At 46.0% G+C, this 14,584-nt stretch overlaps 4 protein-coding genes across 4 annotated transcripts; 3 read left to right on the forward strand and 1 right to left on the reverse strand.

Annotated features, from left to right (window-relative positions):
* Positions 1-963: 963 nt before the first annotated feature.
* On the reverse strand, positions 964-2,944 carry GLAREA_01805 (uncharacterized protein; the record flags this gene model as incomplete). Its single annotated transcript, XM_008089021.1, has 4 exons — positions 964-2,139; positions 2,199-2,303; positions 2,351-2,749; positions 2,906-2,944. The coding sequence occupies 4 exons, from the start codon at positions 2,942-2,944 to the stop codon at positions 964-966; spliced, it is 1,719 nt and encodes a 572-aa protein (XP_008087212.1).
* A 4,453-nt stretch (positions 2,945-7,397) lies between these two features.
* GLAREA_01806 (Pectin lyase-like protein) lies at positions 7,398-9,905 on the forward strand (the record flags this gene model as incomplete). Its single annotated transcript, XM_008089022.1, has 4 exons — positions 7,398-7,605; positions 7,669-8,255; positions 8,313-9,641; positions 9,702-9,905. 4 exons carry the CDS (start codon positions 7,398-7,400, stop codon positions 9,903-9,905), a joined length of 2,328 nt encoding a protein of 775 aa, XP_008087213.1.
* An 882-nt stretch (positions 9,906-10,787) lies between these two features.
* On the forward strand, positions 10,788-11,718 carry GLAREA_01807 (Calponin-homology, CH-domain-containing protein; the record flags this gene model as incomplete). The annotated part of the gene is made up of 4 exons (XM_008089023.1): positions 10,788-10,801; positions 10,869-10,940; positions 11,022-11,134; positions 11,192-11,718. 4 exons carry the CDS (start codon positions 10,788-10,790, stop codon positions 11,716-11,718), a joined length of 726 nt encoding a protein of 241 aa, XP_008087214.1.
* Positions 11,719-12,306: 588 nt separating this feature from the next.
* Positions 12,307-13,419, forward strand: GLAREA_01808 (PX; the record flags this gene model as incomplete). Its single annotated transcript, XM_008089024.1, has 1 exon — positions 12,307-13,419. One exon carries the CDS (start codon positions 12,307-12,309, stop codon positions 13,417-13,419), a length of 1,113 nt encoding a protein of 370 aa, XP_008087215.1.
* Positions 13,420-14,584: the final 1,165 nt, after the last annotated feature.

Here is a 14,584-nt window from a genome sequence, read left to right on the forward strand (position 1 = left end):
ATGATATGCAAATCCAATAACTGAAATTGATATCGAAAGCCAATTCGGTTGGCGGGGGAATTGACATTTGAAATACCAACACGAGAGTTTATTGTAGTTTGCAAGACGGTACAATTGCGGTTTCTCGGGGGGCTCGCGTAGGACGAAATAAGTGGCAGTCGAAATACGATACTTCCTTAAAACAATCGACGAAAACTCGTATATTTCGTCAATCGACCTGGCACACTATCACATATTTCGTCAATCATTTTGAGTAAATGAGGCTTTTGAGCTCTATTCAAAGTCGCCTTATTCAGTCTCAAGATTAGTGGGCAGGTGACTGACGCTTATTTTGTCCTCCACGAGGGGGGATGCGGGAAATATGAGTTGTTTTATCTGAGTCTTGTAATAAAGATATGACAACTGTGTATGGCATCTGTACAATGTAACTAAAAATACGGCCCAAGGCGAAGTATAGGAACATAAATGTCTGACGTAACACCAGTTTATTAAGTTTTGCTCTCCAACATAAACATTCACACAAGTACCCAGGCTCACTAAATAGCATCAATCAATCGTCAAATATCACAATTCCATTGCAACTACCCTACTAATCAGCATCCCCTCAAGCTATAAAACCACGCCATTTTCCATTCCATGACCGCCGCAAGAAAATTGTCAACGCTTTTTTGATATCCCGTCCCTGTCGCGAACAGAAAATGGCTACGCAAGCAATTCCATTCCTGATTAGAGTAGCATGCAATAATTCAATCCGCATCCCTTATAAATAAGCACTCCTCCCTGCAGAAAATACTACCATAAAAATTAAAGCTCATTCTTAAACATAAAAACAAATCCAATGCTGACTATGACTTCCTACACCACCTCCCATGTTCTCGTGGTACTCGCGGGCTGTGAAGCAATTTCAAATAAAAATCCACTGGTAAAGTACCGCTACGGCTCCGTTAACTGACTGGTTTCCCTCTACAAGACGAGCTTCTTTTGTTTTCTTATGAGGATACCGTGTTTCTTGAGTATACTATTGATGTCGACTTCAAGATGTCTACTCGTAGCAGACAACACGATATTGAGTTCGCTTTTAACAGCTTCCTTCTTGGTAGTTCTCAGTAATTCATTGACGCTGCTAAGCATTTTACGGATAGACAAAATCTCCTTTGAATCCTCGGCGGTATCTGAATGCTCCTCGATTTGTTTGGTAGATCCACTGGAAGATGAAACCTTTGTGCTTGTTCTCATAGGCGAAGGTGAAGCCGTCATCTTAGCTTCAGGAACGACAAACTCGGTACGTGGGACCTTGGCCTTACGGTCGCTCGGTGGCGGACTCGTTGATTTCCGTTTTTGAGGTATAAAAAGCTCTGGGTTTACTGTGATGGTATCGGTGGCATCCTCTGCTGGTTGAGGAATCTTGACTGAATGTTCTTGCTTTGTACAGTCAGGTGTAGGATTCTGAGCGCAATATTCTGCCATTCTTTGGTTGAGAAGATTGAAGCCTGATTCGTACGGGTCCAGGCTGAGGCTATTAGGGGCGTCTTCTACTTCATGGTTTATACCTTTCTCGGTCTCTTTAGGGAGCTTGGACAATCCTTTATTCTCTTGGTTTAGGGCAGTATTCGTATCTTCATTTTCTAGTATGTTCGAGATTTGAGCGTTAGCCTCAGGAACAGCGCTCGTCGTGGGTTTTGGCGTCGAATCCGTCTTTACTGTGCCGACAGTCTTTGCGGTGCTTATAGTCTCTACCATTCCAGCCGTCTGGTCACTAGTAACTTTGTCGAGATCAAAAGAAGTGACTTTTTCAGTCTCGCCTGATCCAGGTAACTCTTTGCTCAGTACACTATTCGAGGTGGACGATTTGCTTGGAGTAGAGTCTGGGGACAAAGCTGTCGCTGGGCTGCTAGTTCCAAATAAGTCTCTCAAAAGTCTCTTATCCGCAGGCGTAGCAGTCGTCTTGATATTTGTAGTGGGTGTGTTTTCTGCATTCTTGTGTGTGTTGTGAGAAACATCTACCTGTGTAGAACGTTTCCTACTCGGCACGGAATTCGAAATGGCATGATTGATTTCGGTTTTACTAGCTCCAGTGAGATATCTTGTAGCGTCGCCCCTACTCTTAGTAGGCGTGCGAGATTGAATATTAGGGTCTTCCTACTTGCAGTGTTAGTACGGTGACAAAACACTAGTAGATAGACGAACGAACTACTTACCTTGCATACTTCAGTATACTCCGCGATAAAAATTGACTTTTCAGGCGATTCTCCGGAAGAAGTTCCTAAAGTAGCCTCTTTGTTGCTCTGTTTTGGTCGACGGGTCTTGGATTTTTAGTTGAAAGCATCAAGAGGGGACTGCTGTCACTTACTGCGAAGACTTCTGGGCTCATAACCTTGTGCTTCGAGGTTCCTTTCTTTGATAAAGGAGTTCCAGTTCGAGGTAGTTTTGATGCAGAGCTTGGGTGAGACTTCGTTTTACTGACAGGTTTTGCTTCCTCCATATCAGCTGTCTCAGAGAGCTTTTGGTTGATTCTTTTCAAAGTTTTGAATGTCACTTGTCCACCTCCGCACTCTGAAGTTAAGAGTGCTCTGGCAACGGTAAGGTTGACTTTGTTAGAGATGATCCTCAAGTGAATGATCGCGGTTTGTCCAAGTAGGTCGGATTTCATATACCCGGGAAGAATGTCGTCAATGCTGTTGACCTTCCATGCCTCCAGTATTCTCTTGATTGTTTTTTTCTTTGCCGCCTCCCCCACATCCACAACTGTCTTTACTATTGTAAGCACGCGAGATTTATAGAGGATGAGAGAGTTGTTCTGATATATTCGAATAACTTTGGATCGTTTCAACGGAATACAGCTGACAAAAGTGCGCATCCGATAGACGTCGTGTGGGGATAGCAAATAGACTGAAGGAGAACTTACAGATTGTTCTGGAATTTGTGCCGAGCTTTTCGTCCCCATGGTGCTCATGGTCTGCGACCGAAGTCAGTATGCGATTCTCATATCCGGTCAAGAACTTACGCCTGTGCTTGTTATGAGCGCGTGGAGACGCTTCGAAGTTTTCTAGAGTCGAATTGAGATGAGACTAGGTGTGGGGGATCTTCGATCCACTCGAAAGGTGTCCCGGTCTAGCGAGCAATGGTTGTGAGTTTTTTTGAAACAAATTTTGAGTGGTGCGTAGTGTTGGAAGAAGAAAACCTGTTCACTATATTGAGCCAGAGAGGCAGGAGCAATGGAGTTAAGCGAGTATATGATGCCAGCTAAAGGTGAAGGTGAAGGTCAAGCCGAAACAGAAGAATTTATAAAGGTGATGAAGTGAACAATAGTCAGGAGTACTTGGGTAGAACGTTGTTTAACAGCTGCAACTGGTATTCCCGATTTGACGGATTCATTGACATATGTGGTTGTGCGCGTGCCAGCATAAACATCATATGGATACCGCATACACATGAAAAAACAATTGAGAATAGCTTTGGAAAGTATCAGCTTTTTAGTTGCCAGGTAGGAAGAACTATAATTTTTATTCTGCCACCATCACTTTCATCAGTTCAAATCCAAACCCTGTGGTTATCCCCTAAAGCTGTTTGTCACCGCCGTGACCCAACCAATAGGTAGATGGGATTCAGCCCAACTCCTCACTACACGCCTTGCTGCATTGAATGGCCTCAGTGGGATCGCATCTCGCGCATTAAGTAGGATATTCTGTTGACCGATTTTAAAACATATCCTCTCCAGGACAGTATTTTGTTATCATCATGTCGCCTATGAGGGGGCAAACGAGATGCAAACAAAGGACATCCAATACCAAGAGTAGCATCATATGCAGCCAGCCGCCTGAAGTTTCACATTATGTGACAGATCAATTCCTCCAGCAAGAGCGACAAGTCTTCAATAACTGTTCACTGGAAGCTTTTATCTTCCAGCTTTGAAGGAATGTTTGGTTTCGGGACCGGTGAACCTACCAAGGTCCAATATAACATCAAAGAAGAATGAACCTCCGTTGTCAGAACATGACAACCAGAGCGACAGTGTCAGCTTAGAAGGAAACATCACTCAGTACGCCATATCAAGAAAACGATAGACTCGAGCCCTCGAATAAATCTTGGGTTAATGTGAAATCTTAATGAAGGGATTTAAGTGTGGAAGGTAGACTTTACACCAAAATTAAGCCTTTGACTAGGCCACCGGGAAATGACCATCCTCCGCAGTTCCACTCACGGAGGAAAAGCTAATGATAAAAAGAAGTGAGTTTGACGAGCATACTAGCTTTTACTCTTCGTGACTTACAAAATTATACATGTGTGCTTTTGATACAACGTTGCAACCATGCTTGAATACACTCAACCACATTTGTGTCAAGTGGGGATAGCATTATTAGGAAGAAATATGTCCAATAACACTTGCATGTTGTCAGTAAATCGGCGGACGACCTGGATGATGGCTTGGTTTGGCTGGTAGAATAGTGAGTGAGAACTTACCGAACGAACTGGGTTGGCTCGCGGAGGCCAAAATAAGTGGCAGTCGAACTAGAATAGTTCTTCGAATAAGTTGACGAACTATCGTAATTTAGTGGATTAACTTAGAATATTAGCACTATTTCGTTAACTGTTTTAAGTAAATATAAATTTTTAGGCTCTATTCGGAGTAGACTTGTTATTTAGTTTCAGATTTGCGGGTAGGTGAATGCGACTTATTTTGTCCTCCGCGAGGTTGGACACATGTGAGCTAAATTACAATGAGAATCAGAACTCGGCTCTCTGGCTTTCTCTTGTCCGGTACCGCTGGTACTAAGGGATGGGTCCCAGAGGATCAATATGAATCGACCGGACATTGTATCGATTTAGGAAGCTCGGAGTGTTGACGGCCCTTCTGTATCGTTTACTTTTAACCTTAATGATCCTGAACGAAGTGAGGGATGTGCTTGCATGTGGTGAGCAACAGCCTCAATATAAGCTTAATTCTTTGTGAGACTTTGAGACAAAGTGTTGTGTTAGGTAGCAAGAAAAGAAGTGCGGCATGAACTTCTCTACTGCGCTAAGATGACTTCCTCGATTGCATCGAGAAAACAAGTCCGGCATAGAACACTCTGCAAATACTACAGCTAAGGTTAAATCCTGTCAGTTGTGATTTACTCCGACGCTAGTCTTTCAAAGCGCTTGTGACAACAGGAAAACACCAAATCGTCCCTGACCACAGAAGTATGCGCATCACAGGATCACGTCTACAACAACACAACCCCATCATTCCACAAAAATAAAAGCCATACTCGTCATCAAATGCAGACGACCCAAAGCAAAATGCCATCTGGACAGAATACCTTGTTCTGATGTTTAACAAAGGTTGCGCATGCATTTCTCAGATGGCACATGTTTGACAAAAGGAAGGAAAAATCTTCGACCGATGTCAGTTTAGGAAACAGCCGAGATACGTGGCTTCTCTTTTACCTAACCCCTGAGCCAGAGTTGGCTCTAGACTTTCATCTCATGTATGATACGCGCACTGTTTCAAGTGTGCACTTCAAGCCGCTTTTGGGTTGAAACATTGCTGTCCAACCAACGAGTATTTGAGGGATTCGCTTGAGAGGGATAGGTTGTTCCTAAGAATTGGGCTTGAATGAAGGCATATTAGTAATTCAGGGATGCTCAGAACATTTGTGACCTTCTTTTGAAGCTAATAAAACACCACAGAAGCCTCATCAGCACCAAACCATCTCCACCCAAGACCGCAAGCATACAGCACGAGTTAGGAAAAACCCCTAAAGCTAAGTCACACCAGGCCTTGCAGCTGCGTAAAAGGGCCGAGCGTTGCTTTTGTACCTGAGTTGACTTCGAGGTGACCTGGAGAAGGAGAGACGTTGCATTTGTGTGGGGAAGACTCGCGGGGTGCATGGCGTGCATATGATCTGGTCTTTGGTTTGGGTGATCTGCCGCACGGTGGGATCTCATGACTTCGGTGATACAGAAGATTATCGGAGAAAGCCTAGTAGAGGAAGGACCTTTCTTGGGTGGCACAGGTGAAAATGTTCCAACGTCAAGGAGCTTTGGTATGATGGGACAGAGGCAGCGCAGAGAGAGAGTACCGACGGATAGGAATGCGATCTCCGGGAGATTCGACGGGTCTGAAGTGCTGAACCAGTAAATCAGGATGGATTACCCCCCTTTCTCTCTTTCTTTATGGTGGTTGAGCATGAAAAAGGAATAACAGCCCTGCAAGCGTGATGTTCCTCGAAGTTCGGATGCTGGGCTTCGTCCGGGGGTTCTGTGGATTTACATGGCCCAGCGCCACTGCGGCGTTGCTAGAAATCTCCGGGAAACCGTGCACCGTCCAACCAGCGATCGATTCTGCACGATCTGGATGGCGCTTCAAGTTTCACACACTTTGTTCCAACGACAGTGAAAGGAACCAGTATACATCGTCGGGCTCCACAGAGCCAATCCAGTCGTTACCTCGTTCACTATTGACCAGCATGCTTTACTTAATTCTCCACATGAAGAGCTTGTTACATTGATTCTCTAGCTTAGAAAGTACCGTGGGCATCGATCTCCCCTGAACAATACACGCACATCACCTCGTCCCTCCTACACACTCGAGCAATCCCTCGAGCATCTACGGACTGTTAGTCTCTTTACGACCCAACTGTCCGTTTCGAGTCGGCCCATCTATGTGCAGCCGCCGCATGATACTGGTCAGAAGTACAGAACTAACTAGTCGTAAAAGTTCTGTGGGAGTGACCTTGCATTGCAATAATCCCTTCCCCAGAACCGCAGCGCCGTGATGCGTCCGGTTGGACATGACATCTCCATCGGTGACGGGCCTCATCATGAGTTTAAACTCACTTCGATGGAGCCACTCGGATCTTGTCCTGGCGAACCCCATGCCAGGGCTTCTCTTGAGCAAGGGCTTTTGGAGTTGTGTGACTGCCGGGAGGACGATGTCGTGGGAGACGATATAAGGAGAGACATAGACCCAAGAAATTTTATTTCGAAGATAGCAGACTCAGACTCCTGCAGTCACTCCACTCCTTCTATTCGCCGCCGCCGTTCAGAATATACATCTCCTTTCAATGTAAGTGTTCTTCTAATTTGATATTGTTGATCTCTCGGTTGGCGTACCCCTGCTACATATCTGCTCCTGCCTCGCGCATTCGCAACAATGGCTAGTAGGAGACAATAGTAGTCAGATGACTATCTTCACAGAGCCTCAAAACATCCTCCATTATATATTTTTCTCCGGATAGAGAGTCGTTGCATGCACCCATCATTCAAAGTATCGACGTCTGCTCTGCGAGCAACTCGGTTCATTGCAGTTACAACCGACGACTCCATCCACGCAAATATTATATTTCTTGACTGACTTATTATTTTGATCACAGTCCCGCTTGAAAGCATCTCACAACAGCTGGTTCTACTTCACGATGACTGCTTTTTCCTTCATATCGCTACTGGTGGCGTTGCGCCTCTTCCTTCTCGTCTCAGGTGCCCCGGCGCCCATTCCAGAAGCCCAGAACGTAGCTGCGAGCAGCTACTGGCTTTCTTCTATTGCACGACAAGGTACCATCGGATATGGTACAGCAGGATACCAGATCTTCCGCAATGTCAAGGACTTTGGCGCTCGTGGTGATGGTTAGTTCATACTTGACATCCTCAAATTGCTCCATGATTTATCACTGTCTGACACCAAAATAGGATCAACTGATGATACCGCTGCGATCAATGCCGCTATTACTCTTGGAAATCGGTGTGGCCAAGGTTGTGACAGTTCAACAACCACTCCTGCATTGGTTTACTTCCCTCCCGGAACGTATATCATCAGCAGACCCATTGTTCAGCTGTACTACACCCAATTTGTTGGTGATGCTGTGACTCTTCCAACCATCAAAGCTGCCGCCAATTTCCAAGGTATTGCGTTGATAGATTCCGACCCATACGCGGATGGTGGTGTCAACTGGTACACGAATCAAAACAACTTCTTCCGTCAAATTCGAAACTTCATCATTGATACGACTGCAATGCCGGTAAATGTCGGTGCAGGCATCCATTGGCAAGTTGCACAAGCGACGAGCCTGCAAAATATTGTATTTAACATGAGAACTGATGGCGGTGCCGAGAACCGTCAACAGGGTATCTTCATGGACAACGGATCTGGTGGCTTCATGACCGATCTGACCTTCAATGGCGGCAAGTACGGTGCATTTTTTGGTAACCAACAATTTACCACTCGCAACCTAAAGTTCAACAATTGCCAGACGGCGATATTCATGAACTGGAACTGGGTCAGTAATTGATGCCACTCCTTGCATTTGTGTAGCTGTCTGACCATAGAATTCTAGGCATGGACTCTCTCTGGTGTTGAAATCAACAACTGCGGGATTGGTATTGATATGGCCAACGGAGGCACTGCTAGTCAGACTGTTGGATCTATTTTGCTTGTCGACAGCAAAATTAGCAATACTCCTATTGGCATCTCCACCGCTTATTCAACATCGGAAGGTGCAACTAACGGTACTCTTATCATCGACAACGTCGACTTTTCTGCAAATTGTCCAGTCGCCGTGTCAAATGCAGGTAACAGGGCTACAGTTCTCGGCGGAAACCAAAAAGTTAGCTTATGGGGTCAGGGACGCGAATACCTTAGTCCCAACGCTGGTCAATCTAACCAAGGGCCGCTGGCCGCTCCCGCCAAACCTGGAGTACTACTTGATGGTTCTGGTCGCTTTTTTACACGCTCAAGGCCCCAATACGAGGCAGTGCCAGTATCTTCATTCAAGAGTGTCAAGGCTGCCGGTGCTCGAGGTGATGGTGTTACTGACGACACTCAAGCTATCCAGAGACTCTTCAATTCGGTTGGTGCAGGAGATATTGTTTACTTCGACCATGGAGCTTATGTCGTTACTAACACCGTTCAAGTACCTAGTAACATCAAAATTACTGGGGAGATGTGGCCGCTGATAATGGCTGGCGGAAATGCTTTCAAGGATCAAGCGAATCCGAAACCTGTCTTCCGCGTTGGTAACCCTGGTGACACTGGCTCTGTCGAGATATCTGATTTGATATTCGAGACTCTTGGACCACAGCCTGGGGCCATTTTAATGCAATGGAACCTCGCTCAGGCGAGCCAAGGTTCCGCTGGTATGTGGGATGTTCATTTCCGCATTGGAGGCACTGCTGGTACTCAACTACAGTCCAACACATGCAGCAAGAATCCCGCAGTAACTGCCCCAGCGAATCCAGCTTGTATAGGCGCGTTCCTGCTCCTTCACGTCACTAGCCGAGCTAGTATCTATATTGAGAACAACTGGTTCTGGGTTGCAGATCACGAACTTGATCTTGGCGATCACAATCAGATCAATATCTACAACGGGCGTGGTGTCCTAATCGAGTCCTCCCAAGGGCCAGTCTGGCTTTATGGTACCAGTTCCGAGCACAGCGTTCTATACAACTACCAGATTTCCAATGCGGCCAACGTTTACATGGCTTTGATTCAGACGGAGACACCTTATTTCCAGAGTAACCCTGATGCAACCACTCCCTTCTCAACCAACTCGGCATTTACCGACCCCGTCTTTTCTGGCAGTTCAAGCAGCAAAAAGGCATGGGGTCTTCGAATCGTGAATTCCAGAGATGTGACTATTCATGGTGCTGGACTTTACTCCTTTTTCGTACGTCCAAATCTTTCGCCCACGCCATATCCTCAGACACTGTGCTAATCATTTTATTAGGAAAACTATTCTCAAGTCTGCCTCGACACTCAGAGTTGTCAGAATAATATGGTCTCTATTGAGAATTCCGGGGGGATCAACCTGTACGGCCTTTCCACCAAAGCTGCAGTGAACATGGTTACCGTCAACGGTCAATCCGCGGCTCTCGACCGAGACAACCGTAACAATTTCTGCGCGACACTTGCGCTCTTCAAGCAGTCGTAAGAGTTGTCGTATATATCAACACATCGATCAGCAGCCCCAGTCTGCGATCTTGCAAATTTGACCATGATACCCGTCTCTATTTTTCATGTACATAGACGTTTATAGGGAGCTTTATGCATTGAGTGGGCGCTGGACTGGTGAAAGAGTCATGACTGAGTTGTGTTCAGTCCTCGGGAGTCGGGATCTTTATAGCATTTGTTTGCATTGCATTGCGAGGATAGCTTTGTCAATAAGGAATGAAACTTACATAGCTGATAAATATTTTGGACTCTTTTCTCGAGAGTGAATCTTAGCGTACAGTGTATTGGGGGTAGTATGATCCTCCAACAAGATCACTCACTGTCCACAGGTGTTAGAAGTCTGACGGGATACCTCCTTACTGCAGAAGAACGATGTTCGGCCTAAAAGGCTATATTTGCTCCTCCATATTGCCCAATCATTTTGAGTAAATATACTCTTTTGCCACTCCTACAGGGCTAACATATGCTTCTTAAGGAAGGAGCGTTAGAGTGTCGTTTTCTGATAGTGTCACACTTGGAAGCTGAACCTTTCAATCTCAGAACTCACTGGTGACTAAAAGAAAATCAAACTTGAATCTCTTGACTTCTTGACGCGTCCTGCAAGTTGCCCTGCGAACAGACGCGATTCCAGCCCGAGCTCTCGTTGGAGGGGTATCACGTGCCAATATTTTTGAAGCCGCGAGATCCTTATTTCAGGGAGTACACAAATCCCTGCCCTGGAATATCACCTCGCCGATGAGCGCTTGGACAAAAACAAACATCCTATCGCGATCACATTTTCCCCTCATCGACGTATCATCGAGTTGCCAAAATCCCGCTGTCTCCCTCACCATTCACTGTACGAAGGACAAACAATTTCATCATGGGAGAATCACGGTAGGTCCGCTTGTTATCCAGGAAAGTCTTCACTGAGGTGATCCCGGCTGACGATTTGGCTTTCTAGACAAGAACTGGTAGCATGGCTCAATAACCTGCTTCAACTGAATATAACAAAGGTCGAACAATGCGGGACTGGGTAAGTAATCGTTCTGCTTTTGCCCTTTTCCAAATTATTCCTATCCGTAGAGATGGCCGAGCGGATTCTAATAGCATACAGGGCGGCTTTGTGTCAGGTTTTCGACAGTATCTTCCGCGATGTGCCGATGGGCAGAGTAAAATTTAATGTGAATACGGAATACGCATATCTGGCAAATTTCAAGATCCTTCAAAGTACGCTCCTTGCTCCGAGAAGTGGTGGTGACACAAGGGCTAATTATCATTTTTCAGACTGTTTCAAACAACACGGTATCGATCGACCCGTTAACGTCGAACAGCTCATCAAATGTAAGATGCAGGACAACCTCGAATTTCTTCAGTGGAGTAAGCGTTATTGGGATCAATATTACCCAGGAGGTGACTACGATGCCAACGCACGGCGACTTGGTTCAGGTGCCCCAGCGCCAGCAGCCGCTGCCCCCAGAGCATCCGCTGGTGCAGCGCGACGAGGTACAACTCCTACGATCGGTGGCGCGAGGGCTGGAAAGAGTGCGGCTGGTGGTGCGGGCAACGCTGCGCTACAACAAGAAAACAATACATTGAAGGAGACTGTCCAAGGTCTAGAGCGCGAACGGGACTTCTATTTCAGCAAGCTCCGGGATATCGAGTTGCTGGTTCAGCAGGCGTGTGAGGAAGATCCAGAGATTGAGAGACAAGAAGATGGTTTGATTAAACACATCCAATCTATTCTTTACTCGACAGAAGACGGCTTCGAGATTCCCGCTGAAGCCGAGGTTGATGATCAAGAGACTTTCTAGTTTATACCCCAGCGATAATTTCACATACATTGAGGTGAAGGAGGAAGTGGTTAGATTCCCGGCTACAGTTTGCACCGTACTTGGGTACTGGGTACTTGAAGTTCAAGCGCAGCGAGTGCAGAGAAGAGCCACAAACGGATAATGAGATTAGCGTCCGCGTTTCTTGAATGATGGATGAATGTATTTGTTCTGTCTACTGCGCCTGGTAAAGATGGGGATTCATCAATTACATGTGCTACAAATAAATCAAATCTACAAGGTAGATCATATTCAATACCCTGCTTTATATTCCATTCAAACAATTCAAAGGTTTTCCAGATATCATTTTGAATGTGACAGACTAATAAATGTGACAAAGAGACGATTTGCACCACCCTAGACCTAGCTCCCGCAGCCCTTCCCGGCCAAGGCTGCTTTGACCAACTTCAGGCCGAACCTTATCACGAGCTCCGTCAAGCTGTCCAGGCAACTCGCCCATTCACACGACGTCAACATAGCCACCATTACGAATAATGAAGACCAGCAGTCGCTCCCGGCTACATGTAACCACTTCCAACCCCTCAATATCCATACATTCCATGAACAGCGATGGCGCCGCCTCTAGAGATCTCCATACCTTCTACGATCCTTCACAGCGAAGGGAACGCCAAACCGTATACTCTGTACAACATAACTCTCCGCCTCCCTCTACGCACATTCGTAGTCCAAAAGCGCTACTCTGATTTCCTTACCCTCCATCAATCGCTCACTTCGATCGTCAATTCCCCTCCACCAGCCCCATTACCCGCGAAATCATGGTTCAAATCAACAGCATCCTCGCCAGAACTCACGGAAACTAGACGAGTAGGGTTAGAGAAGTATCTTCGCGCTATCGCAGAAGGCCCTGATCGAAGCTGGAGAGATACCTCGATCTGGCGTACATTTCTAAACCTCCCAAGTTCTTCGAATGGCTCATCGAGTTCCGCTCGTGGAGAGCTTATTGCGGCGAGGAATCGGGGAATGTTGGGGAAAGATGCTGGACAGGTGGCGTCGGATCCTTTGATTTGGTTGGACTTGCACCGCGAGATGAAGGGGCAGTTGCACGACGCTAGGTTATTTTTGGGGAGGAGAGATGGAGCGGAGAATGTACAAATACAACATGAAGCTGGTGCGAACGCAAAGCGATGTCTGGTCAAAGCGGGGGGGCTCTTAGGAAACTTGGAGGACGGATTAAGAATTATGGCGGATGCGGAGAAGAGAGGCGGAGAGGGTAAGGTGGGCGCTGGTGAGCTGAGACGAAGAAGAGATCTACTTGGGAGTGCCAAGGTAGAAAGAGATGGGTTGGAGAAACTGGCTGTCAGTCTTGCGGTCAAGTCACATACCTCAACGGCAGCAGCTTCGCAAACCTCCAAGGCGGCGATGTTTGGCCCTGGAGTCTCGCGCCCGCCAGGAAGGGTTCTTGGTGCTCCAGTACCTGAAACGGACAAAACGAGGGAATTGGATAACGAAGGCGTACTTCAGCTCCAGAAACAGATGATGGAGAACCAAGACCTGGACGTGGAGGAGCTTGGCAAGATTGTGCGTCGACAAAGGGAGATGGGAATGCAAATCAACCAGGAGCTGGAATTGCAGAATGAGATGCTCACACAAGTTGACATGGACGTTGATCGCGTGAATAGCAAGCTTGACATTGCGAAGAAAAGAGTCAAGAAAATCTCATGAGCTATCTGAGGAACGGAAGGGAATTGGTGAGGAGATGGAAATAATAAAGCATATAAGGAGGAAGATTGTAGTTGTATTTTACGGGTTTTGCATCTTGAAGCGTTCAGCGAGGAGTCTTTTGGGTTCTTCTAGTTGCTACGGCTGTTCTTTCTTTGGCAATTTGTAAGCAAATATGTATGTTTAATGGACGGGAATACATAAAGGATTTCAACGAGGTGCAAAGTTGCATCAATTTCTTACATTTCTAGGATTTAGACAGTTGTTTTTCTCCATGTAATCTGATACCATTCTGGTCATTAAACCGCCGATTCCTTGTTAAGCACTCTTGCCATGTTTCGTCACAGTTTGCATATTGTGCAGTATGGACGCGGTGATTATTGGTTTATTGTCCTTAAGTTTTGCTAAGTCTCGTTCGATCTTTCAAGGTACAGGCTTCAAAGACGTCATTGCTTCTCGATGTGCAACAAAACCGTTGACTTTCGTACGATTAATCTGGTAGCCTTGTGGGTTGGTTTGGTTATTTCGAGGTTCCAGATTTGGAGAACGTCATCATAACTCGACGTGCAACAAAAGTTTGTTATTTGCTTCTAGCTTTCAGGCGGGTATTATTGTTGTCGCACCAAGTCTTTCAGATTTCGAATTACTTAATGGTTCACCACCAAATGATCTGGCTCTCCGGATCAGCGCCTCGCCAAATCATCTGAAACCTACAGAGGTGATTAGTTGCCCAGTCAAGAAACATAGATGTGCATAATGGCCCGATGTTGATGGGTGCTTGGTCACAGCCTCTACTTTATTGGATTGAGAAAGGTCAAGTCCCGGTGCTTATAGGTGGTTCTTTCCTCTTGCTGGCTGAAGATCGAGATTCGATCAATACTCTGCTAATGAGATGAAAAAAGTGTAATTGCTTTCGCAGTTTGCAAGTTCACAATTTGATACAGAAAATCGGGATTTCACAAACGAGAAGCAGGACACATGCATGTTTGGTTTCTCATGTATCTTTTTGCTTGGCCGTTGTCAGTTAGACGCCAATTCCTAGCATCTGTTCTTATTGCCATAACTTCTCCAATTCTTCAAAAAAAAACCTGCAGTCTTCTTGCAGCAGATCAGTCAACTCTGCACGATGACACAGAATGGTACAATGACATGAGCGTTTTTGAGACTG

This window comes from Glarea lozoyensis, assembly GCF_000409485.1.
Source record: "Glarea lozoyensis ATCC 20868 chromosome Unknown GLAREA7, whole genome shotgun sequence".
Taxonomy (NCBI): domain Eukaryota; kingdom Fungi; phylum Ascomycota; class Leotiomycetes; order Helotiales; family Helotiaceae; genus Glarea; species Glarea lozoyensis.